We start from the raw sequence: 27,780 nt of genomic DNA, 5'->3' as shown, positions 1-27,780 counted from the left end.
CCCATAACTCTATCTCAAGTGAGAGCAAGTCCAATCGTAGTTACCTGATGCTACAGTCCACTTTGGGGGTCAGTGTTCAAGAAAAAGATCTGGGTGTCATCGTAGATAATACGCTGAAATCTTCTGCTCAGTGTGTGGCGGCGGCCAAAAAAACAAACAGGATGCTAGGAATTATTAGGAAATTGATGGTGAATAAAACCGAAAATACTATTATGCCTTTGTATTGCTCCATGGTGTGTCCGCACCTTGAGTATTGCGTTCAATTCTGGTCGACGTATCTCAAAATAGATAAAGCGGAATTAGAAAAGGTTCAAAAGTACAAAGACTAGGGGACACTGGAGGAAGTTATTTGGAAATACTTTTAAAACAAATAGAAGGAAATATTTCTTAACTCAAAGAATAGTTAAACTTTTTGCCGGAGGATGTGTTTACAGCGGTTAGTGTATCTGGGTTTAAAAAAGGTTTGGACAAATTCCTGGAGGAAAAGTCTATTGAGACAGACATAGGAAGCAACTGCTTGCTCTGGGATTTGTAGTATGGAGTGTTGTCACGATTTGGGTTTCTGCCAGGTACTTGTGACCTGGCTTGGCCACTGTTTGGAAAACAGGATTCTGGGCTAGATGGACCATTGGTCTGACCCAGTATGGCTGTCAAGTCTCTCAAGACTTGTATAGCTGTTTCTTAAGAGTTATTTAGCTATAAGTCTCAATATCTTGAAGTATAAACCCCTAGCACATCAACACACCTAAATCTCTTGTTCTTTTCTGAAGTTCCTTTATTGAATAACATAGATGATTACTCACAGTTAGATGTTCATAAGCACAAAGGAACCCTGTAGTTTCATGAGCTGTGTCAGTGGAGAGAAGGTAGAAGCTTAAGTGGGATCAGCTCATTGCAGAGATAAGAAAAGTAGTTCCACAGATAGAGGCAGCTCGGAGTTAGGTGTTTGGGTGCAGTACCCTCTTTTAGGAGGATATTATCAAGGTGAAAAGACTAGTGCTTTTCCAGAGCTACAACAGGATCATTGCTTTGTCCTGGAGCAAAATGAATACTGTCCTCCTCATGGACGGGGGGGGGGGGGGGGGGGGGGCGGAGCTTGAAGCTCCTACAGACTCAGAGAAGAAAGAGTAGAAAGGCCAATAGGGACAAAGCCTGCCCTCGAGTGGCAAGGGCGGCTCTAGGGGGCAGCCCCTGATTGGAGGAAAAGGTCATACCTGGTTGACCTCTCAGGACAGAGATAGCAAGAATGTCCAGGAAGTGCTGGCACGTAAACAAAGAAGCCAAGCTTGGCTGAGACAGAGGAGTGATCGAAGCAGCATCACAACCAGTAGTAACGGATCTTATACAGACAAGCAAGTGGGGTTGCGTTGTCTGTGAACTACATTACACACAATGCATTGCTTACACACATATCCTAGCAGTGAAGACTGCAGCAGTAAAGATCTTTAGAAGTAAGAATAGCAGTGAAGGCATTAACACATTTCAGGGTCACATTATAACTAGTGCCAGGCTGTCGGGGGACAGAACAATGGCAACTCTTATGTTCCAGACAGTAATATGTTCCCAACATTTAAAACGTTAAAAGGGGTAACCATGTTAGTCTACGGCAGGCTTGTCCACCCTTTTTTATTTAATATTTCATAAGATTTGGAGGGTCAAGACGTGAACACACACTCTTTCTCTGTCCTATGCGTCATCCCATCCTTTCTCTCTCTCTCATGTATCCCCCAGCCTACACCCAGTCTCTCTCTCTCTCATGTACCCCCTCTCCTGCTTTCACCCAGACTCTTCTCCCTCACCTCTCTTCAGTTGCTGTTTTGTGCTACGGGATCCCTGCTTCTCCGCTGAGGCTTGTTTATTCACCAGCTTGAGCTGTGCAGTACTGAAAATTCAGGTTGGTCTAACTGTTTGAAGTCTCGCATGACTTGAAACTGCTAGACCACCCCGAAATTCTGGCGCCATTCGGTTTAATTTCGCAGATGGATGAGTTGCTTCAGGGAAGCAGGGATCCCACGGCAAGAATCTTCGTTCCCCCCCACCCCCCAAAAAAACAATTGCTGAGCTTCTGTGGGCCAAGAGAAGGCATTTGGTGGTCCAAGTTCTGGCCTGCAGTCTGCAGGTTGGACAAGCCTGGTCTAGAGCAACAAAACTGACAGAGACAGGTGATTCCTTATAGACTAACCAGTTTATTCAGACACGAGCTTTTTCAAGGACCAGAGTCCTCTTTGTCAGATACAGAGGTGTCTGATAAAAAGGGATTTTTTTTAAACTAAGAGAGAATAAATGTAATGATACCATGAAGCTGACTTTATAATGCCTTTTCCTTAAAGTGATGTCTTAGCAATATGCCAAAATACCTGAATTGGTCATAGGTAGCAGTTTTTGGAAACTTCAGACTATTCTAACTTTTGGAGGACCAAAAACCAGTGAGCACAAAAGGTCTTTGATTTGATAGTCTGCATTTCTTCTTTATTATACAAGCATAATGTTTGATTCAAAATACAGTTAAGTAGCAAAAGTGAGCAATAAAAATTCAGGCAAATCTACATGTGACCTTATTTTGTTTTCAGGATCAGAGGAGCTCCTTTGATGGGGGAAGATACCGCTGTGGTGATCAACTTCATGTTTTCCCGGATGAAGTTACGCTGGTGAACTGTGGTGGATCGCATGTGACCCCTGGAATCTGTTTTTGCTAATACGTTGGTGGGTGGGACAGTTAAAGGAGGAAGGCCATTGATCTCATAAGTCCACTGCATCGTAGGCGTCTGTAAAGAAAGAGGTAGAAATATGGCAAAGGCTGGATATAAAACTCCAAAGCCTAGTAAACAGAAAAACAAAAGAACTTATAAAACCAATTTGCTAATTAGGAAGGTATGTGGGATCCTTTTACTAAGGTGCATTAATGGATTTAGTACACGCTAAATGCTAAGAAATACTACTACTACTACTACTTATCATTTCTATAGCGCTACCGGACGTACGCAGCGCTTCACACTTGAACATGGAGAGACAGTCCCTGCTCAATAGAGCTTACAATCTAATTATGACAGACAGACAGGACAAGTAAGGGATAAGTGTTAGGACAGACAGGACATATCAGGGATAGGGGACAGTTGAAGGTTTAGGAGCTAAAAGCAACATCGAAGAGGTGGGTTTTTAGCCTAGATTTGAAGATGGCCAGAGATGGAGCTTGACGTACCGGCTCATGAAGTCTATTCCAGGCATATGGTGCAGCAAGATAGAAGGAACGGAGTCTGGAGTTAGCGGTGGAGGAGAAGGGTGCAGATAAGAGAGATTTGCCCAGACCTCAATTTGGGGGGGGGGGGGGGGGGGGCTCAGTCCAAGGTGTGGGGGTGGCACATTTTGCCCCTCCTCCCTGCAGGTCCCTGCCTCCGCCGGAACCCCACATACCTAGGCTGGGAGGGGTCCCCAAGCCTCACCAGCAGAAGGCTTCCTGTGGCAATACTCGTTACTGTACTGCCTGCCCTGCTTTCCTGCCTCAGCACGCATGCTCAGTTTAAGTGAAATTACACACGCGCGAACTGCATGCATACTCGATTTCACTAAAACTGAGCACATGCATGAGGAAGGGGGAAGCAGGGCAGGCAGCGTGGCGGAGGCACCTGGAATAATGGAAAAAGACATTCTTGTGGTTTTGCAAGCCATAACATAAAGGTGAACAGCCAAGCACCTTCTGGGATCTTATCAAAACATCAGAGGCATTGCTGATGGTACAAATGACATAAAATGGGCACTCTCCAGAACTACAGCACTTAGCTGCTAATGGCACAAATGATAGTGCACCCTCATAACCAGAGCATTTAGCATCTTGGGACCTTCTAGGCACTCTACAATTTTTCATCACCTGCTGATCTATGTTGGAACACACCAGAACTAGCCTGCTGGTGACTACTGCCAGCAGCTCCAGCTCTTCCCAGAAGGCAGGGATTTGCTTTTCCACATATAAGTCAACCTCCGTACAAATAGGAAACACTTATTCTGGTCTTAGGGAGTTGTGTGTTTATTCCAACTATGACTAGCATTTAAAGAATGGTTATATTATTCCATTCTGTTGTATTCTCAACCTTTCTAAATTATTTGTATATTCTGATTCTTTCAGTTTCCTTCCAGTTACATACTCATTCTTTATTTAAATAAACTCTTAGTATCATTATAGAAACCGTGGTTTTATTATCTATCAGTACATATCAAGAGAGAAAGCTGTTTGGATGTGGTATTTGTCTATTCCAGAGTACATACCTTTACATTGTCCGCATCCTTATCCTACCACACCTGTGTGAATTACTGGCATGCCCTCACTTTCCTACAATTTGCTTACTTGCTCTTTTCTGCACGTCTAGCTGCCACCATGCTCTTGCTATGTGTGTCTGTGGGGATGTGAGTGTGGCTGCAGGTGTTTGTGTGGTTGTGCTTGCCTGTGTGAGTGTATGTGTCAGCAGGTGTGTTTGTATGGTTGTGCTTGCCTCTGTATGTATTTGTGAGTGTGTCTGTGTGTCTGCAGGTGTCTGGTTGTGCTTGTGAGTGTGTGTCTGCAGGAGTGTTTGTGCGGTTGTGCTTGTGCTTGCCTCTGTGTGTGTGTGTCTCCGGGTGCAGTTGTGCTTGCCTGTGTATGTGTGTGTCTGTGGATGTGTCTGTGAGGTTGTGCTTGCCTGTGTGTGTGTGTCTGCGGATGTGGTTGTGAGGTTGTGCTTGCCTCTGTGTGTGTGTCTGCAAGTGTGCTTGTGTGTGACTGCGGGTATGCTTCTGCGGTTGTGTGTGTGTGTGTGTGTGTGTGTGTGTGTGTAGTGGAAGTGAATTTTAAAGATTGTTTTTCAACTCTGCCTTGACCGACCAGTGCACTCAGGGTCTGTATTTTTGATTAGAAGTAATTATGTTTAAAAATGATCGTTTAACTTTGATTGGGTGGACATAAGTTGGAATGTAGAAGATAAGACACAGCTCTAATTAATTTGGTATGTGAAGGGAAAGATGGGGCCTGTTTTCAAGTTCAGACTGGCCACCTGGACTGAGAAACATGTGACCACATTCCCATAGTATGGCTTATTTACCTAATCAGAGAAATTCTCAAGCATTCTGTAATTTTCCTTAGCTCTGAACATGAGTTCTAAACCTAATAAAAAAGGGGGGCCTCTGGCAGTGAAGTGGGAGGCTCATCTACGGGTGGACGCACCGCGTAGAACCAAAAATCCTGGTCAAAGAAGCTCCTGGCTTTTGCTGTGAACAGGGCCCCCCAGCTGATGATAAGAGCCTGGATTATGTAAGGACCAGTGATTATTGTTTTATTGCTTCTTTTCCTGGTCTAGGAACTCTTAGCATTGCTTAGATGTAGGGACCAGTGATGTAGTGATGTAATGATTGTTTATAGATAGGTTTTGTTTAATTATAGATAGAATGATTATAGGTATTGTTTCTTTTCAGTTATATATCTTAATCCTTGTAGATTTTAACACCTCTAATAAAGGTCTCATTTACCTAATACGAATCAAAGAATCCACAGTAATTATTGAGTAGTCTGTGTCAGTGAAGCAGGCTGTAAATCCATAGCAGTACGGTGTGTGTGTGTGTGTGTGTGTGTGGAGGGGGAGGAGGGCTGTAGTACTGGTGTGGGCCTGGATGCATTGTTGATTTGGTGTACTAGTGGTCGATAGTTTATCCACTTATCTAGTATGAATTCACAAGATCAGTAGTTGGTGTGGGCTCTGATTTGTAGAAGAGAAAAGGAACAGAGGAGGACCTAACCCTGCAGAGAATATATGGTTCTAGGACTCGGTTCCTGAATTAGTCAGAAGGCTAGTCTCCACTTCTGTCAGGATTTTAGAGCCTTCTACCAGGAGGGAACATGACAGACATGAGAAAATCATCACAACCCGTGTGATTCTGACCACTGGATGTCTCCAGACCATCTGCAGTTCATATTTTCCGAATGCTTTTTTCAGGAAGACGTTTTACTGGGGATATACAGCACTGACACCAACCTATGATGACAGAATGTTATGATATTGTTCACTTTCCATCAGTTTTGCAGCAATAGATTACACACAAAGTTCAAAGTGACCATCTGCAGCTGCAGAAATCACAATAGCTTTTATGTCCTCAAAACGTAGGTAGTCTGCAACACCAAAAGTCTCACCGATGATATTTTTCCATGCTACAATACTCTGGCATGAACAAGAGCTTTGAAAGTGAACAAATCATCAGGGAATGGCTTCTAGATAGAGAAGGACCTTGGACACATACCCTCTACCTGATCACTGCCCTTTCCTCTCCAGATAAGCCTCTCATTCCTTTTGCAGCTTAGCTGAGGAAGCATCAAAGGCGTTTAAGCAAGGCATTGCAGTCTGCCATGCAACCACTGCCCCACTTAATGTCTTTTTCTGTGCCTTGTCACACACAAGTATGGGCTTCTCCAGAAAACCTGGCTTTATGACCCCCCCCAACGCCACCCCAAAGAGTGCTGTTGAGAAGTGCTACAACGTGGCTTCCATTCCAAAAATATGCTTCAGATACCTGTATGGTTTTTTTTTTTTTTGGGGGGGGGGGGGGGACTCTACTGTACTTCCCCACAAAAGTGAATGAAATCTTTTCAACTTGCTGCGTGTTCCGCCCTTAATAATTTGGCCCTAATCTATAGGCAGCTCTTCCCAACAGAAGGAGGACACGCGGCCTAATGCTTAGAGAAGCAGGCTGAGAACCAGGGAAGCCCAGCTCAAATCCCATTGCAGCTCCTTGGAACCTCGGACAAATCGCCTAACCCTCCAATGCCTCGATACAAATTCAGATTGTAAGACCTCCAGGGACAGGGAAATACATACTATATCTGAATGTCTTTCACCTTGAGACACAACTGAAAAGGCACAAGCCAAATAGAAATAAATAAAATAATAGTAATAAACCAAGATACCCAGAGAGGAAGAAGACAAAGATACAGAAAGCTTACACTAGGAAGGACACAAGTAGGCAGTGCAGCAAGAAATGATTCAGAGGCATTTCTAGTGTGTAAATGTGACTTTATTAACAGTGTACAGGTTGCCATAACTCACAGTTTGTGTGGTCACCCATAAGATCAGAGTACTAACATAGACCTCCAGAGCTGAGAAGCAAAGGATTTGTTCCCCCTAAGGAATGGAGTGGTAGGGAGAAGGAAGGGGATTAGATATTCCGCCTTTCTGTGGATACAATCAAAGTGGTTAGCTTAGCGGGGTTTTAAAAAGGTCTAGATGGCTTCCTAAAGGAAAAGTCCATAGATCATTATTAAATTGACTTGGGGAAAATCCACTGCTTATTTCTGGGATAAGCAGCATAAAATGTATCACACTTTTTTTTTTTTTTTGGGGGGGGGGGGGGGGGGTGGATCTTGCCAGGTATTTGTGACCTGGACTGGCCACTGTTGGAAACAGGATACTGGGCTTGATAGAACTTTGGTCTGTCCCAGTGTTGCAAAACTTATTTACTTTTATACAGGTACTTATTTTGTACCTGGTGCAATGGAGGGTAAGTGACTTGCCCAGAATCATAAAGAGCTGCAGCGGGAATTAAACCCAGTTCCCCATATTCTCAGGGCACCACCCTAACCGTTAGCCTACTCCTCCACTCCTACATGTTAGTAGGTAGAGGTTTTACAGAGGAGCAGACACTCATAAGGGGGGGGGGGGGGGGGGGGGGGGGGGGGAGGGGAGGAGACAGGAGAAGGAGAGAGTGAGGAGGGAAGGAGGAAATGTTCCTCTATATAAACAAACGTACAGAGTTCATCCTTCAGGCTAAACACAGAAAGGCAGTATATCAAGTTCCATTTCCCTTTCCCTTATGACATCACAATATCAGAAGTGAGCCAAGTATCAGGCAATCAAGCCATTGTGACATCACTGATGAGGTTGGCTCTTATTGGTGGAATGAGTGGAGGAGTAGCCTAGTGGTTAGTGCAGTGGACTTTGATCCTGGGGAACTGAGTTCAATTCCAACTGCAGCTCCTTGTGACTCTGGGCAAGTCACTTAACCCTCCATTGCCCCTGGTACAAAATAAGTGCCTGAATATATGTAAACCGCTTTGAATGTAGTTACAAAATACCACATTCATTGGAGCTCATGTCTTCATTTTTCTGTGGCTTTAATTGTGCACCGCTTTGATTCCCGTACTGAAAGGCGGTATATTAAGTGTCATTATAAACATAATCATTCTGGGACATGAAACATTCTGCAAAGGCATTCAGCTGACTTCATCTACTACTACTACTTATAATTTCTAAAGCGCTACTAGACATATGCAGTGCTGTACACTTGAACATGAAGAGACAGTCCCTGCTTGACAGAGCTTACAATCTAATTAGGACAGACAAACAGGACAACTAAGAGATAGGGAATTACTAAGGTGGGGATGATAAAATAAGGGTTCTGAACAAGTGAATAAGGGTTAGGAGTTAAAAGCAGCATCAAAAAGGTGGGCTTTTAGCTTAGATTTGAAGATGGCCAGAGATGGAGCTTGACGTACCGGCTCAGGAAGTCTATTCCAGGCATATGGTGCAGCAAGATAAAAGGAACGGAGTCTGGAGTTAGCGGTGGAGGAGAAGGGTGCAGAGAGATTTAGCCAGTGAACGGAGTTGCCGGGGAGGAATGTAGGGAGAGATGAGAGTGGAGAGGTACTGAGGAGCTGCAGAGTGAATGCACTTATAGGTCAATAAGAGGAGTTTGAACTGTATGCGGAAACGGATAGGAAGCCAGTGAAGTGGCTTCTAGGAGATTAGCAATGACTCAGACAAATTGTCAGGGCTTGGGGCTTCTTCACAAGAGTGAAAAGGCAAATATTTATAGCTGCTCCCTGGAGCATCCTCTCCCATGAGGGTATTGGCATTCTTGATCTCCTTTTCCATCACCTCCTCCTCCTGCTTCAATATGACTGTTGTTTGGAATAGGACTACATCTTCTACCACTCTTTGTACCCTTCCACTGGATGGCATGACGACAAGAGCCTGGAGTATTCTCAGGCACGGCCCTCTCTTCCCCTCCATGTGGAAGACACAAAAGTATACACCATACCATCCGGAGATGGGAAAGCGGTAGAACTAGAGGACATGAATTGAGGTTGAAGGGGAGCAGATTCAGGAGTAATGTCAGGAAATATTTCTTCACGAAAAGGGTGGTGGGTACATGGAATGCCGTCCCGCGGGAGGTGGTGGAGATGAAAAAGGTAATGGAATTCAAACTTGCGTGGGATAAACACAAAGGAATCCTGTTTAGAAGGAATGGTTCCGCGGAATCTTAGCGGAGATTGGGTGGCGACACCGGTAATTGGGAAGCAAAACCAGTGCTGGGCAGATTTCCATGGTCTATGCCCTGATCGTGATTGAATAGATAGGGATGGGCTAGAGTGTAAATTTTAAGGGGTTTCGTCGTTAGCTTCAGAACTTAGTACAAGAACAGTGCTGGGCAGACTTCTACGGTCTGTGCCCTGACAATGGCAAGGACAAATCAAACTCGGGTATATATATATATATAAAGTATCGCATACCATGTAAAATGAGTTTATCTTGTTGGGCAGACTGGATGGACCGTACAGATCTTTATCTGCCGTCATTTGCTATCTTACTATGTTACCAGAACTATGTAAATGAAGGTTATATATGTCACATATCCATGTACCAAGTACCCTTTTTTTCTGGTCTGGGATCACACTGCCCCAAAAAGAGTCTCAGCCTTCAGTCAATAGTATATTAGCAGTTCATAACTAGCCAGGATCATTGCAGTCAGGTGTCAAAGATATATTAAGGTTGCAGTCAGTCACAGGCTAACAAAGGTGTGGAAATCTTTGCAGAGGATAGAGAAGTGTTATGACCCAGGAGAGCTAGGCAGGTCACTGGAAGTTACGAAACACACTTTTGAGGGAAACTCTGCCCTAGGCAGATGGGCTTAATAGAAAACATCAAGGCATGGAAGCAAATGGCTGCATATGAGAGAAACGTATTGAAATGGACTTGCTTTGTCTTACTGTATCCAGATAACTGACTGCAGAGGTTGTGGTATTATTCAGTGTTTCCAGCGCCTAGCACTCTGAGTGAGAAAGAGACATTTGGCTGAAAAGAGCCAGGTGGAGGTTGGTCACCTATTTAGCTTTGGGTTTTTTTTCTCTGAGGTATCTCCATTTCCTGCATAGGTTTTTTATTTCCTGGTTATTGTAGGTAACTCCTGGGGCGGCGTTCTGTGGCCCACGCCTGAGGGAGCCTTAATCCGGCATGCAGCCGTTCAGATGAGTGATTATGTGGTGGTGGTGGTTCCTCCTGAGGAAGATCTTGTGAAATGCGGTCCAGCATTGGGGAACCGACATAAGCAGGAGACACCAATGGTGAATTAATGAATCGGTCACCGATTTCTCAGTACCTGAACAGTGATTTATATGGACGCTTGTTGAAGTAGTGGACCACTCGGAAGCAGTCAACAGAGCATTCACATTTTTAACTGGATTTTGTATATCTGGGACTAAACAATTAGTACCTGCTTATCATGTGAACGCAGTGGCCAAGTGCAAAACGTGGCGATAATCACTGCGCTGGATAGACTGAGTTGTGTTCCTTCAATTATTGACAGTATAAAATGTGTGTAAACTGTAAATCAATGCAACAAGTGAAAGACATTGTACGATTATAACGTAATTCATTGTAGTACAGGGTGAGGACGGTGAATGGATGATATGAGTGAGAGTTTTTAGATAGGTAATAGTGTCACCTGTTGAAGGATGGCACTAATATATAACGAATAAACGTTTTTTGATATTTAAAAGAATACTGGAGTCTTTATGTGATATATTGTAGGAAATGCCACTTGGAGAAGATGCTCTGGCACAACTGACAGAAGCAGGACTAAACAAAGTTTTCTTCATTTAGTGACCTCTATCATCAGCAAGCAGCGGCATAAGTACATAAGTAATGCCACACTGGGAAAAGACCAAGGGTCCATCGAGCCCAGCATCCTGTCCACGACAGCGGCCAATCCAGGCCAAGAGCACCTGGCAAGCTTCCCAAACGTACAAACATTCTATACAATCAAGCCATTGTGACATCACTAATGAGGTTGGCTCTTATTGGTGGAATGAGCCACTATGACATCACAATAGGTTAAATCACTGCTCTATGTAATAAAAGTGAGCCAAGTAGAGGACATAAGTAATGCCACACTGGGAAAAGACCAAGGGTCCATCGAGCCCAGCATCCTGTCCACGACAGCGGCCAATCCAGGCCAAGGGCACCTGGCAAGCTTCCCAAACGTACAAACATTCTATACAATCAAGTCATTGTGACATCACTAATGAGGTTGGCTCTTATTGGTGGAATGAGCCACTATGACATCACAATAGGTTAAATCACTGCTCTATGTAATAAAAGTGAGCCAAGTAGAGGACATAAGTACATAAGTAATGCCACACTGGGAAAAGACCAAGGGTCCATCGAGCCCAGCATCCTGTCCACGACAGCGGCCAATCCAGGCCAAGGGCACCTGGCAAGCTTCCCAAACGTACAAACATTCTATACAATCAAGTCATTGTGACATCACTAATGAGGTTGGCTCTTATTGGTGGAATGAGCCACTATGACATCACAATAGGTTAAATCACTGCTCTATGTAATAAAAGTGAGCCAAGTAGAGGACATAAGTACATAAGTAATGCCACACTGGGAAAAGACCAAGGGTCCATCGAGCCCAGCATCCTGTCCACGACAGCGGCCAATCCAGGCCAAGGGCACCTGGCGAGCTTCCCAAATGTACAAACATTCTATACAATCAAGCCATTGTGACATCACTAATGAGGTTGGCTCTTATTGGTGGAATGAGCCACTATGACATCACAATAGGTTAAATCACTGCTCTATGTAATAAAAGTGAGACATAAGTACATAAGTAATGCCACATTGGGAAAAGACCAAGGGTCCATCGAGCCCAGCATCCTGTCCACGACAGCGGCCAATCCAGGCCAAGGGCACCTGGCGAGCTTCCCAAATGTACAAACATTCTATACAATCAAGTCATTGTGACATCACTAATGAGGTTGGCTCTTATTGGTGGAATGAGCCACTATGACATCACAATAGGTTAAATCACTGCTCTATGTAATAAAAGTGAGCCAAGTAGAGGACCTAAGTACATAAGTAATGCCACACTGGGAAAAGACCAAGGGTCCATCGAGCCCAGCATCCTGTCCACGACAGCGGCCAATCCAGGCCAAGGGCACCTGGCAAGCTTCCCAAACGTACAAACATTCTATACATGTTATTCCTGGAATTTTGAATTTTTCCAAGTCCGTTTAGTAGCGGTTTATGGACTTGTCCTTTAGGAAACCGTCCAACCCCTTTTTAAACTCTGCTAAGCTAACCGCCTTCACCACTTTCTCGGGCGGGGTGGCGGGGGTGCAGGGAGCAGCCGCGTGGCTGTTGTCTCCGCGGGTTCCCTGCTCCCTCTGATGTTACTTCCTGTTCCGGGGCAGAGGAAGCAGGGAACCGGCGGAGCCAACAGCCGCTCCCAGCACCCCAGGAGGTAAGAACAATGCACTGGGAGGGGGGAGGGGTTTGAGGTGGTGCACAGGAGGGACAACGCAGCACCCGGTGGGGGGAACACTGCACAAGGGGAGGAAGTGCACAGCGGCGATCCGCAACCAAGGAACACCACTGCCAGCAAGTTCTTCTCTTCTGGAATAAGTTGTGCTTCCGCCTGGTGGTTTCTCTTTGCTTCCATTCTTCATGTACGGAGAAGCAATAGGCGTATTTTGTTAATTATGGAAGGGTAATGGATTGGATAGACTACCTTTCTGTGGTACAACCAAAGCACTTTACACGTAATTATATTACTTTCTCTGTTCCACGGTTTGTTTTTTTTGTACCTGGGGAAATGGAGAGTTAGGTGAGTTGTCCAGAGTCACAAGGAGCGGCAGTGGGAATCGAACCCAGTTCCTCTGGCTCACAGCCCACTGCGCTAACCATTAGGCTCCTCCTACCATTCTATTAGGCTCTGACCAGGAAGTTATGTAGTAATTTTTATGCATCACACTTGTGTTGACTCTACACGTAGCCAAGAATCTCTGTATTCCATTGTGGGTGAATTTCTTCAAAAGGGTGGTAAAAAAAAAATACTTTTGTATGTTAAACAGCTCCTCCACTGTGCCTCTGCTTCCATTAACAGATTGTGTTCCTAAATGAAAGATACCTGCTACATATTTATTCTGCACCCTGATTGCTTCAGGCAACTTGACCTTTAGGAAAGTAGGTTTCAGACTCCCAGTGCAAGTTTCATTTCCTTCCTGAGTGCTAGTAGGACATTGAGAGTGATACGGAAAATATCTGTAACAGGGTCACTGCTGCTTCTCTGTTACTGGGTTATATATTTCCAGGGCCTGATGCTCTTGCCCCCCTTCTACCTTGGCAGGTGTACTTTCCAAAGCATCTGTACATAGGAAAAGAAAGGGGGGATTGGATTTGATATATCACCTTTCTTTGGTTACAATCAAAATGGTTTACATATTATATACTACTACTTATCATTTCTATAGCGCTACAAGGCATACACAGCGCTGTACACCATACACAGAAAGACAGTCCCTGCTCAAAGAGCTTACAATCTAGATAAGACAGGTAAATAGACAGAATAATAAGGATAACAGACAGAACAATAAGGGTAAGGGAATAAAGAGGTGAGGATAAAAGGACAGGGCAGGTGAGTGGTGGTTAGGAGTCAAAAGCAGTGGTAAAGAGGTGGGTTTTAAGTTTGGACTTGAAAATGGCCAAAGACAGGGCTAGACGTAAAAGCTCGGGAAGTCTATTCCAGGTGTGAGGTGCAGCGAGATAAAAGGAACGGAGCCTGGAATTAGCAGTAGAAGAGAAGGGGACAGATAAGATTTATCTACAGAACGGAGTACCCGAGAGGGGGTGTAGGGAGAGACAAGAGTGGAGAGGTACTGGGGAGTGGCAGAGTGAATACAATTATAGGTCAATAAGAGAATTTTGAATTGAATGTGGTAAGGGATAGGGAGCCAGTGAAGTGACTTAAGGAGAGGGCTAATGTGAGCATAGCGCCTTTGGCGGAAAATGAGTCGCGCAGCAGAGTTTTGGACTGATTGAAGAGGAGAGAGATGGCTAAGTGAGAGGCCGGTGAGAAGCAGGTTGCAATAATCAAGGCGAGAGGTGATAAGAGTGTGGATAAGGGTTCTGGCAGCGTGCTCAGAGATGAAGGGATGGATTTTGCTGATGTTATAGAGAAAGAAACAACAGGTTTTGGCAATCTGCTGAATGTAAGCAGAGAAGGAGAGAGAGGAGTGAAAGATGACCCCAAGGTTACGAGCTGATGAGACAGGGAGAATGAGAGTGCTATCCACAGAAATAGAGAAAGGTAATATATATATATACAGGCACTTATTTTGTATCTGGGGCAATGGAGGGTTAAGGGGGTCTTTTACTAAGCGTTTTTAGCTTGCGGTAGAAATCAGCTGGCGGCAAATGCCGAGACGCCATAATGGGCATCTCAGCGTTTACCGCCAGCTGATTTCTACCATGAGTTACAAATGCTTCCGTGGCTTACGAAAAGACCCCCTAAGCAAGTTCCCAGAGTCACAAGGAGCTGTAGTGGGAATCGAACCCAAGTCCCCTGGTTCTCAGCTCATTGCATTAACCATTAGGCTCCTCCTCCTACTGTACAGCTGTTCAAGAGGGCCAGGCATATTTTACACATCATCTGCTCTAAAGTGATTCCCTTTAGAAACCTTACTGTCAAATACTATACTGATTCCCCCCCCCCCCCCCCCAGATTTTATAAATTTGTGCTCCTAAATTTCCAACCAGTGCACACATTTGGCCTCAAAATTACAAAATAGTGCCAATTGCACCTCTAACTTAATTGTTAAATTAGGTGTCATTTGGCATTAAGTACCAACCATAGCCCTTAAGTGGAATTAATAGTATTAATAGAATTAATAGTAGTAGAATTAATTGGCACTAATTTGAAGTTAACACGTGTAACTGCACTTAGATGCTATTTTATAAACCAACCGGCCGATATTCAGAAATACTTTAACTGACCAGAAACAGCCGCTTAATGCTTAAAATAGCATTTCGGCGCCTAACTGCTAATATTCAGCATGAGATAACCAGTTAATGATAGAAATTAACAAAAAGGAAGGACAATTATTCAGTACTATTCTTCAAAAATTATATAGCAAAAAATAAGAATAGGTTTATATTTTTATATCTGAAATTTCTATTTATTGCTATGATGCTTCTATCTTGCTCATATAGATGTTTCCAAACATATCCTTATTTACATGCAAATGATTTTCCACAATACAATGGTTAATGTGTTGGTATATAAAACAACAAATATCGTCTCCCCCCCCCCCCCCCTTTTTTTGGACATGTCTTTTGACACCTCTTTTCCATCACGGGCTCCTCTTTCAACCCAACAGCTTCTCCTGGTCATTCCTTCTTTCCAACAAATTACACGCGTCACTCTATTTTCTTTGTTGTTGACCCCACCCTATGGAACATTCTACCCCTCCAGCTTAGATCACAAACCTCTTAAAGCACATTTAAATCTAACCTCAAAACATTTCTTTTTGAAGATGCTGTTTCCTGACACTACTACATCTTCTAAATTTGAAGCGGCCCCCGATGTGAGCCTGCCGACTACCTTAGTCGCAATTCTCACCTTCATTTAGTCCTATCTTTTACTCCCTCTTTCCCATTACTGTGATTCCGTTTCCTCCCTTTCCGTATTGCCCCTTCTCCACACTCCTCTTCCATTTACTTTTCCTTTAAACTCCTCTACTATACTATGGTCTGACTACAAAGGGCCTGCACCAGCTCCAGTTGATTCAGAATGCAGCCACAAGACTCATAGAAGGTTGCAAGTGACATGACTACATCACACTATTTTTGCAAAACCTTCATTGGCTAATAGTACAATACAGGGCTAAATTTATTTATTACATTTGTATCCCACATTTTCCCGCATAGCAGTAGGCTCAATGTGGATTACTGGTTCCGGAGAGGAGAGTACCAACTCCGGGAATATATACAGAGTGGAAAATAGAGTAACAGTAGGTGCAAGGAAGCTGATAAGATAATTTAAAACTGTATGATGATCTTCAAGGCCCTTAAGGGAAATGGCCCTGAGTACCGTAGCTAGAAGGTTACTAGGCTGTATAGAGAGAGGTGTGACCAGCAGAAGAAAGGGGGTGTTGATGCTCCTGTATAAATCGTTGGTGAGGCCCCACCTAGAGTATTGTGTTCAGTTTTGGAGGCCGTATCTTGCTAAGGATGTAAAAAGAATTGAAGCGGTGCAAAGAAAAGCTACGAGAATGGTATGGGATTTGCGTTACAAGACGTATGAGGAGAGACTTGCTGACCTGAACATATATACTCTGGAGGAAAGGAGAAACAGGGTGATATGATACAGACGTTCAAATATTTGAAAGGTATTAATCCGCAAACGAACCTATTCCGGAGATGTGAAGGCGGTAGAACGAGAGGACATGAAATGAGATTGAAGAGGGGCAGACTCAAGAAAAATGTCAGGAAGTATTTTTTCAGAGAGAGAGTAGTGGATGCTTGGAATGCCCTCCCATGGGAGGTGGTGGAAATGAAAACGGTAACGGAATTCAAACATGCGTGGGATAAACATAAAGGAATCCTGTTCAGAAGGAATGGATACTAAGGAGCTTAGCCGAGATTGGGTGGCAGAGCCGGTGGCGGGAGGCGGGGATGGTGCTGGGCAGACTTATACGGTCTGTGCCAGAGCCGGTGGTTGGGAGGCGGGGATAGTGCTGGGCATACTTATATGGTCTGTGCCAGAACCGGTGGTGGGAGGCGGGGCTGGTGGTTGGGAGGCGGGGATAGTGCTGGGCAGATTTATACGGTCTGTGCCCTGAAAAGGACAGGTACAAATCAAGATAAGGTATACACAAAAAGTAGCACATATGAGTTTATCTTGTTGGGCAGACTGGATGGACTGTGCAGGTCTTTTTCTGCCATCATCTACTATATTACTAAGTTACCTGAAGAGTAGGATGAACCTCTACACACCACCAACGACACTAAGGTCGTCTCAAAGACTATCACTAACCACACCCTCTCCAAAAGACATTACACGATGTGATACCCGCAAGTGAGCCTTCTCCGGAGTAGCCCCCACACTCTGGAATGCATTGCCTGAAAGGGTCCGCTTAACACAAGACTATCTCTACTTCAGGAAGCAGGTGACAGCTTGGCTCTTCATCCAGGCCTTTAATGGAAGAAGTAACTAACTTCTTAGTCTCACTCAAGGAGTGACTCAGGCTGCACATACTGGAGCAGGACATGTTTTATCCACTCCTACCCTAGCTGATACAGTATTTAACCATCTCTCTGAACTCATGTCCAACTTTCTTTAAATTAGTCACCTTACATTCTAACTCTTCTTATTCTCTTACCTATCTATATGTTCCATCTTTGCTTTACCCTTCACTATCAACTAAAATGTTGTATTACGTATTGTGTTGACATTGTAGGTAGTGTACTGTGCCATACTTTCCATTGTTACTTGAATATTTTTACTGCTGTAATTGTCTATTGCTCATGTTTGATCTATTCTTACTGTACACTGCTTTGAATTCCTTCAAAAAGGTGGTAAATAAATCTTAATAAATAAATAAATTAAATAAATATACCAGGTTTGTAAACCGCTCAGATATTTTACCTGATGTGCGAGATATCAAATTTATTTATTTATTTGTTGCATTTGTACCCCACATTTTCCCACCTATTTGCAGGCTCAATGTGGCTTACATAGTACCGTCAGAGGCGTTTGCCCAGTCGGTGGATAACAAATACAAAGTTGTATAGTGATCGTATGAGGTATAAGTGGAGGGTCGGAATGGATGAAGATTGCCTGTTGTCCTGTTCGATCATAGTCATGCTGTGTTGGTAGGTGAAGAGGGTTACGTGGGGTCGTTGGGGTAAAGCCTTTTTGAAGAGGTTGGTTTTCAGTGATTTCCTGAAGTTCAAGTGGTCGTGGATTGTTTTCACAGCTTTTGGGAGCCCATTCCATAGTTGTGCGCTTATAAATGCTAAATAAACTTGGGAACTTGATTTTATTTGGCTGTGCACCGCCCTGTGATATATGCAGGAAGGGTGGTATAGTAAATTGAAATAAACCATCCAAATATGATACAGACATTCAAATATTTGAAAGGTATTAATCTACAAACGAACCTTTTCCGGAGATGCGAAGGCAGTAGAACGAGAGGACATGAAATGAGATTGAAGGGGGGCAGACTCAAGAAAAATGTCAGGAAGTATTTTTTCACGGAGAGAGTAGTGGATGCTTGGAATGCCCTCCCGCGGGAGGTGGTGGAAACGAAAACGGTAACGGAATTCAAACATGCGTGGGATAAACATAAAGGAATTCTACTCAGAAGGAATGGATCCTAAGGAGCTTAGACGAGATTGGGTGGCAAAGCCGGTGGCGGGAGACGGAGATGGTGCTGGGCAGACTTATACGGTCTGTGCCAGAGCCGATGGTAGGAGGCGGGACTGGTGGTTTGGAGGCGGGGATAGTGCTGGGCAGACTTATACGGTCTGTGCCAGAACCAGTGGTGGGAGGCGGGGCTGGTGGTTGGGAGGCGGGGATAGTGCTGGGCAGACTTATACGGTCTGTGCCCAGAAAAGGACAGGTACAAATCAAGGTAAGGTATACACAAAAAGTAGCACATGTGAGTTTATCTTGTTGGGCAGACTGGATGGACCGCGCAGGTCTTTTTCTGCCGTCATCTACTATGTTACTATGTAAGTTTGGTAGCATTGTTACAAAACTGTAGAGGAAGGGCAGGTAAGCTAGTGCTGCGGAAAACAGTTGATATGCATGATATCCTAGCTCCAGGGACACATTACCATTGTGAGGTTTGTGGTGGTCCTGGTTTATCTATTCAAAATGCAGGGCGACAAATGTCAGATTGGAAGGCCTGGTGTTTGAAGCTGCAAAGCTGGACCTCGATCACAGAGGTCCCCGATGACCTGCAGTTGCTTAAAGGAGCTATTGATGGTTTGTTCACAGAGGGATAACAGTCCAGTGAAACTATGCTTTAAAACTGTCGATTTTTTCACAGCATAATGTAGAATTGATTTTCTCATTGTAAACTATAATTACTATGAGAAAGCCCTTGAGGCATTCGAATGAGTGGCATAGTGTGGAATAAAATAAACCAAAAATGCTATAAATATTTTATTAAACTACTGATTGACCATTCCTCTATCAGACTAAAAATGTCTGCTTCGTGTAGAACTCCTACGTGCAATAAATTATTGCACCTAAAGACATTTTACTGGGGCACTAGAAAAGTTTTCTTGCTAACACAGATGTGATTTAGGAAAGGTGCTGATGGGAAGCAGCACCAGTAACTTATATCAAAGGACCACACTGTCATTTTGAAGAATAAATCTTTCTCAAGGGTTAGCTAATTGTCTTATTAACTCAAGCACAAGGTGAAATGCTTTATCATTCTTTGATGTGCCTGTTTTAACAATTTAGTTTCAAAAAAGTGCAACCCTAGGGTCACATCTACTGTGTGCATGATTCATTGACCACTCCAAGGTCAGAGAAAAGATCTGATAGGCTGGAACAGCTGTAATTTAAACAGAGGCTTAAAGGAAATGAAATTGTTCCTGCTCAGAAAATCCTGATCTGTTTAGAATTTTACCGAGTCTAGTAACCAGAATACAAGTGTAACCCAGGTCTCACCCGCTCCGCTTCAGTTTCACATTCAGGGCCACTCTCATTCCATCCATTCCAGTTCGCCTGCAGTCGAGCGTGGGAGAGGGTCTATGGTCCGGAATAGCAATCTGGGGATTTGGGAGGTCAGATTCTCTCACCAGTTTTGGGTTCCACTTAGCTCTTCAATCCAGGAACCACACGGCACTCCACCTTTGGTTCACCCTTGTTCTGGGATGAGTTCTCCCTAGCTCCAGTCCTCTGCTCCTGGTCTGAGCCTTCTTCTACCCATCCATAGCACATTGTCTCCCGGTTGCCACTTACTGGAGCCGCAATCTGCCTCTCACACAGTGGCACAGTTAGGTGGGGCCACAGGGGCCTGGGTCCCCCAAATTCACTTGGGGCCTCTGCAGCAAATACCATGGCTGGCGGGGGTCCCCAATCCCCGCCAGCTGAAGACTTTGTCCAGCGCTGGTGCCTGCCCTGCTCTCTCTTCCCCTCACGTCGGGCACGCTCCTTTTAGTGAAATTGAGCACTGTTGGAAACAGGATTCTGGGCTTGATGGACCTTTTTTGGTCTGTCCCAGTATGGCAATACTTATGTACTTATGAGTGTGCTGGACATGAGGGGAACAGAGAGTAGGGCAGGCAATGTGGTGGTGCCGGAGACCATCCCTGGACGAAGACTTCAGCTGGGGGGGTTGGGGACCTGCCCAAGGCACACCCCCAGCACATCTCCATGTGTAAATAGGGGCTTTCTGTATATGCAATCTACACATGTACATTAGGATTTATTTACTGTATTTTTGTAGAAATTTACCTAAGGCAGTGTGCAAAATAGCAATATTTACATGGGAAGATGTTTCTAATATAACCCCTTCTACTTAGGGATATAAAATAGCTATCTTGCAAATACTTAAAACTGAAGAAATAGCTCATAGTAAAGACAAGCAAATAAATAAAAAGTAAACATAAATCGTGTTGCAGAAACAGTTGTTGCTTTTGGAAACCTGTTTAATGCTATTGATTTAATGGTATCTTTTTTTTTTAAGCATACTATGTTGTTCCTCCCTATGATAAAACAATTCTACAGTACAATGTCATTATTGATGCAAATCCTAATTCCATTTTGTCTATAGAAATATCCATTAGTTTTATTATCTGGGAAAGCTTTCATTTCTTCACCTATGTCATGAAGTCATTTTCTATTTCTCTGCTACTGAGGCAACCAAGATTAGTTTCTGTAATGGGTATTCTGATATTTCAAAACTATTTGTATGCCTTTCATCTTGAGAAAGATTGAAAGGACATATTTTTCACATCTTTGCTGATGATTCTAAGACGCTATCTTAACTTCTCAAACAATCCTTTAATATGATTTTGCTTTTCAATTCCCTTGGAAGAAAGATTCCTGGTTATGAATTTATGAAATCTAGTTGAAAGCTGGGAATGAATGTCCATAGGCCTGGCTCATACAAGGAAAAACTGGCGTCACTGGCTTTCTGTAGGACCGCAACAAGTGTCATAGTAACGTGAGTAACATATTAGATGACGGCAGAAAAAGACCTGCATGGTCCATCCAGTCTGCCCAACAAGATAAACTCATATGTGATACTTTTTGTGTATACCTGACCTTGATTTGTATCTGCCATTTTCAGGGCACAGACTGTAGAAGTCTGCCCAGCACTAGCCCCGCCTCCCACCACCGGCTCTGCCACCCAATCTCCACTAAGCTCCTGAGGATCCATTCCTTGTGAACAAGATTCCTTTATGTTTATGCCACGCATGTTTGAATTCCGTTACCGTTTTCATCTCCACCACCTCCCGCGGGAGGGCATTCCAAGCATTCACCACTCTCTCCGTGAAAAAATACTTCCTGACATTTTTCTTGAGTCTGCCCCCCTTCAATTTCATTTCATGTCCTCTAGTTCTACTGCCTTCCCATCTCCGGAAAAGGTTCATTTGCAGATTAATACCTTTCAAATATTTGAACGTCTGTATGTCTCACGGAGGTCATGATCCACGTTGTGGTAGCATTTCAATGGAAGGTCCCCACCTGGGACGTGAATGTCCTCAGAAGCTTGGGGTTCCTTTCAGGGTAGCTAGTGAGGAAACCCACCACCGGTGGCAAAAACTCAAAGCAAATATAATCCCACTTTATCCTCTCAGTACATGAGCAGTGGAAAGGATTGTTAGAGAGATACCTACTGCATTGAAATGGGTGATTGTGCGGCCTGTGCCAAAGTATGTTAATCCTGATGCTTCGATAATGACTAACTATCAGCCTATATCAAGTATTCTTTTTCTTGGGCAAATTATGTTCATTATTTTTATTAAATCATATATATTATACAACTCATAGAGCAATAATACAAGAAACTGGAAATGCCTCATAACAAAATATTCAAAGTTAACCATAACTGAAATATCTTCACCACTTTCGTCCATTATACATTAGGTAAATTAGATCCAAGAAAGGAAAAAGATTACTTAGCATTGTATCTAAGAAGCAATTCTAAATCAATGCTACCCAGGTAGCCTACTCCAAGCTATCTTACAGTGTACTTCTGTGTTTAGACAATAACATTAACCTCTTCTTTAGACAGCAAAAAATCTTCTAACTGCTTGGGATCAAAGAATTGAAATTGTTTAGACTGAAATAATATACGGCATATACAAGGAAATTTAAGTACAAAATTTGCACGTAATGCCACCTTTTCTGTGTTTCTCTAGACAAATCTGGATAAATTCTTATTTTAGACCCCAAGAATAGAGAATCCAAATAACGAAAGGAAAGTCTCAGTACTGCATCTCGATCCATCTCCAGGGCAAAGGAAACCACCACAGTGTCTCTCCATGTTCAAGTGTGAAGCGCTGCGTACGTCCGGTAGCGCTATAGAAATGATAAGTAGTAGTAGTAGTAGTTCTCTGAGTAATTACCTCTAATGAGGTATCCAAAAAATATGTGAGGTTCATAGCATCTCCTACTTGGGTTTGTAAATACTGCGCCTGAGTTATAGGAGGCAGTGAATCTCCAACAATTCCTAGTATTTCAACCAAATATTAACCATCTCTATGGGTGTAATTAAAGGTGATCAAGGAAAATTTGCCAGCCTCAAATTAAGCCTCCTAGATTGATTTTCTAACTATTCCAAATGACGAAAGGTAAAGTTTCTTTCTTAATTGAGACTTGTCCCACAGATTCTAATTTTTGAATTTTCTCACCTAAAAGTTTCAATCCTGTGCCTGGATAATGGCTGCTTCAGACAATACCTTAATTTCACTAGTGTTTTTAATTATCAATTCTTATAAAGAAGATTGAATGTTAAATGTCAGGTCCCAGAGTGACTCCATTGTCACTACGGCTGGTTTTGCTATAGTCAATAGACTGTTTCAAAGTACTCACTACCTGTGATGGCAATGTTTGTATTGTTAGTTGTTCTTCCAGCCTGGTGCTCCCAGCCGTTTCTCCCAGCGTAGGCAGGTTCCCTCCCTGCACACCCAGGTCTCCTAAATTCATCGCGGAGACCCAGGCCAAGTTATCGGCCTGCTTATCCGACATTGCTGCCTGGATGTCCAACCGCCACCTGAAACTGAACATGTCCAAGACCGAGCTTATCGTCTTTCCACCAAAACCCACTTCTCCTCTTCCTCCATTTTCTATCTCAGTTGATAACACCCTCATCCTCCCCGTTTCATCTGCCCGCAACCTCGGAGTCATCTTCGACTCCTCGCTCTCCTTCTCTGCGCATATCCAGCAGATAGCTAAGACCTATCGCTTCTTTCTCTTTAACATCAGCAAAATTCGCCCTTTCCTCTCTGAGCACACCACCCGTACTCTCGTCCACGCTCTCATTACCTCTCGCCTTGACTACTGCAACCTACTCCTCACTGGCCTCCCACTTAGCCATCTATCCCCCCTTCAATCCGTTCAGAACTCTACTGCACGTCTTATATTCCGCCTGAACCGATATACTCATATCACCCCTCTTCTCAGGTCACTTCACTGGCTTCCAATCAGATACCGCATACAGTTCAAATTTCTCCTTCTTACCTACAAATGCACTCAGTCTGCAGCCCCTCATTACCTCTCTACCCTCATTTCCCCTTACGTTCCCGCCCGTAACCTCCGCTCACAGGACAAATCCCTCCTCTCAGTACCCTTCTCCACCACCGCCAACTCCAGGCTCCGCTCATTCTGCCTCACCTCACCCTATGCTTGGAATAAACTTCCTGAGCCCTTACGCCAAGCCCCCTCCCTACCCATCTTCAAATCCTTGCTCAAAGCCCACCTCTTCAATGTTGCTTTCGGCACCTAACCTTTATACCTTTCAGGAAATCTAGACTGCCCCTATTTGACTGACTGTACATTTGTCCTTTAGATTGTAAGCTCCTTTGAGCAGGGACTGTCCTTCTATGTTAAATTGTACAGCGCTGCGTAACCCTAGTAGCGCTTTAGAAATGTCAAGTAGTAGTATATTCGGAGCCTGAGCTGCCGGACTTGACTCCACGCTGCCCTTTCCTGGCTGAAGGGGAGCCGCACGTTGGACGGGGCTCAAGGAAACCCCGTCGACACTGCTGGCCAGCGCTGATGTGCCAGCTCCGACAGCGGGAGAAGAGGCTTGCCTGGGTCTAGGCGCTAACCCGAACTGATCCAAGGTCGTCTGGTGGTGGAGTTGGGTCCCGGTGGAGGTTGAGGGATTTTCCCGCACCTTCCCTCTCCTTTTCCCCATTGTCTGTGGGGATCCAGAGCCTCTGCCAACAGTGCTTCGATCAGGTAACTGGGCGCATCTGGTGCGATTAAACGCTATGCCGCCATCTTGGATCTCTTTTTTTTTGACATATTAATTGAATTTATTGTGTCTCGGCAAATAGAGGATTATGTTGATAATCATAATATCCATGATGAGTATCAATTCGGATTGAGGCCCAAATATGGCGCAGAAATATTGACGGCTTCCATACTGGATGACATTATCAGGGGAATGGATGCAAATCTGTCGTATCTGATTATATTCCTGGATATCTCAGCTGTGTTTGATACGCCATCGCATAAGTGATTACTCCTTTTATCTTGCTGCACAATATGCCTGGAATAGACTTCCTGAGCCGGTACGTCAAGCTCCATCTCTGGCCGTCTTCAAATCTAAGCTAAAAGCCCACCTTGTTGATGCTGCTTTTAACTCCTAACCCTTATTCACTTGTTCAGAACCCTTATTTTATCATCCTCACTTTAATATTCCCTTATCTCTTATTTGTCCTGTTTGTCTGTCCTAATTAGATTGTAAGCTCTGTTGAGCAGGGACTGTCTCTTCATGTTCAAGTGTTCAGCGCTGCGTACGTCTAGTAGTGCTATAGAAATGATAAGTAGTAGTAGTAGTCTTTGGGTTCCGGAATCTTGCTATTCTTTGGGTTCCGGAATGTTGCTACTCTTTAGGATTCCACACAGAATCTTGCTACTCTTTGGGATTCCGGAATCTTGCTACCCTTTGTCCTTATCCCTTGTTTGTCCTGTTTGTCCTAATTAGATTGTAAGCTCTGTCGAGCAGGGACTGTCTCTTCATGTTCAAGTGTACAGTGCTGCGTACATCTAGTAGCACTATAGAAATGATAAGTAGTAGTAGTAGAAGTAATTTAATGATTGTCAGAAATACAGATTGAAGGGAATGTGCTCAAATGGTTTCAGTAACTTTTCTCTGGATGGATGCAGCAGGTCTCTTTTAACAGGAATACCTCTGTAGATGCTGGTTGACATGGGTGTTCCAAAGGGATCGGCACTTTCTGGAATGTTTAATTTATTTGTGATCATTGTATAGATTGCTTGTAGAGTTGGGTATTTAGTATAGGGTCATTTTCTTGATGGTTCCTGTGCTTTATGGTTTGATTGCAACCATTATGCTGATAGAACCTTAGGGCACCAGTCTAAGGGGTCCTTTTACTAAAGTGTGCTGAAAAATGGCCTGCACTGTTGTAGAAGCGTGTTTTTTTGGCTGAAAATGGACGTGGAGCAAAATGAAAATTGGCATCCGTCCATTTTGGGCCTGAGACCTTACCACCACCCATTCACTTAGCGGTAAGGTCTCACACGTTAACTGGGGGGAAATCGTCAATGTGCATACAATGCTGATTACCGCCCAGTTAGCGCCGCACGCCGGAAAATTTCCAGGGCGCCTACTGGACGCGTGTAGTAAATAAAATTACCGTCCGGGCCATGATGTAGCTGGGCAGTAGTTCTAAATTGGCATGTGTTGGGCGAGCACAGGCACCTACGCAGCTTAGTAAGAGGGCTCCTAAGACCAGCCATGGCTTATACTCAACCTGTGTCACATTTTCTGAAATTTACACATTCAAATATTCATCATCATATTCTGTGATAAAGCCTGGCAACGACTGTGCGCCTGTATTTTCTATGCTCAGCTTCCCTCTTGTTACTCTTTAAAGTGTTAACTTTAAATATCACCTCCATTTCTTTCAGTGGCATTTTAAAATGTAGAAGACTCCTCCAATATTCAAAACCCACAAAAACTGTGGGGAGGTAAATTACAGATAACATTCAACCCCACCCCCCCCCCAATATAGAACCATAAACCTTAGAGGATAGGGGTCCTTCTAATAAGCCACGTATGCGCGTCTTACTTGCGTCAACTTTGAACTACCACATGCCCGGGCGTCAATTTCATTTTTGACGCAGATCCGCTATGTGCGCCGGAAAATATTTTTTATTCAGTGTACAAAGGAAGAGTGGGACTTGGGGGTGATTGTGTCTGATGACCTTAAAGCTTTCAATCAGGTAGAAAAAGCGATGGCCAAAGCCAGAAGGATGCTTGGGTGCATAAACAGAGGCATGAGCAACAGGAAAAAGGAGGTGATAGTGCCGTTGTATAAGTCTCTGGTGATGCCCCATTTGGAGTACTGCGTGCAGTTCTGGAGACCGCACCTACGGAAAGATATGAACAGGATGGAGTCGGTCCAGAGGGCGGCTACGAAATTAGTAAGCGGTCTTGAATGCAAAAATTATAGGGACAGGCTTATGAACCTCAACATGTATACGCTGGAAGAGAGGAGGGAGAGAGGAGACATGATAGAAACTTTTAAATATCTCAAGGGCATTTATGTACAGGAAGAGAGTCTTTTTCAAATGAAGGAGAGCTCTGGAATGAGGGGGCATATGACAAAGTTAAGAGGGAATAGGCTTAGGAGTAACCTAAGGAAGTATTATTTCACAGAAAGGGTGGTGGAGGCGTGGAATGGCCTCCCGGTGGAGGTGGTGGAGTCGAGGACTGCTCCAGAATGTAAAAAGGCATGTGGGATCGCTTAGGAACAGGAAGAATCAGGGGTTACAGAGGATGGGCAGACTAGATGGGTCATATGGCCTTTATCTGCCGTCATGTTTCTATTTTCTGGCGCGCTGCACTAACCGGGCGGTAATTGGCATTGTACGAGTGCTGACGATTACCACCCGGTTAACGCATGAGACCTTACCGCTAAGTCAATGGGTGGCGGTAAGGTCTCAGAGATAAAATGGATGCGCCAATTTTCATTTTGCCATACGTCCATTTTCATCCCCAAAAAAGGCCTTTTTTGCAGGCGCGGTGAAAAATGGACCTGCGCGCACACAATACTCACGTCTACACCAGCACAGGCCATTTTCCGGTGCACCTTAGTAAAAGGACCCCTTAAACAGCTATTTAAAGAAAAAGAATTAGCATACCAAATAAACCAATATTAATGAAACTTGAGAGAGAAGACATTCAGTCAAAGACCACTTGTCCACAATCTCCAGAGCCAATGTATATGAATCTGCCAACAAAGTCGGCTACTCATAATTTGTCTTCTTCACGCAATGCCCAAGTGAAATTTAACTCAGAATAACTATTACTAGGTTGATTCCTCTCTATATAACTACAGATACAATGTACGTTCTAATGTCCATTCGTTCCAAAACAAGTCTGACATAAAGGAAACAGAGAAACAAAAATCACGTGTCCCATATAATAAATTCAAATTAGTAAAATCAGATACATTCAGAAATACCAATCATTTATCTTGA

At 43.9% G+C, this 27,780-nt stretch overlaps 1 protein-coding gene across 1 annotated transcript in view; it reads right to left on the bottom strand.

Annotated features, from left to right (window-relative positions):
* Positions 1-2,274: 2,274 nt before the first annotated feature.
* Positions 2,275-27,780, bottom strand: part of CFAP47 (cilia and flagella associated protein 47) — a 1,083,264-nt gene continuing 1,057,758 nt past the window's right edge. Inside the window, 1 exon segment of the mRNA XM_030202357.1 lies at positions 2,275-2,765. Coding sequence (XP_030058217.1) covers positions 2,556-2,765 — 210 coding nt within the window. The 3' untranslated portion in view covers positions 2,275-2,555.

This window comes from Microcaecilia unicolor, chromosome 4 (genome assembly GCF_901765095.1).
Source record: "Microcaecilia unicolor chromosome 4, aMicUni1.1, whole genome shotgun sequence".
In the NCBI taxonomy this organism is placed as follows: Eukaryota; Metazoa; Chordata; class Amphibia; order Gymnophiona; family Siphonopidae; genus Microcaecilia; species Microcaecilia unicolor.
This window is presented reverse-complemented; position numbering and strand designations above follow the sequence as displayed.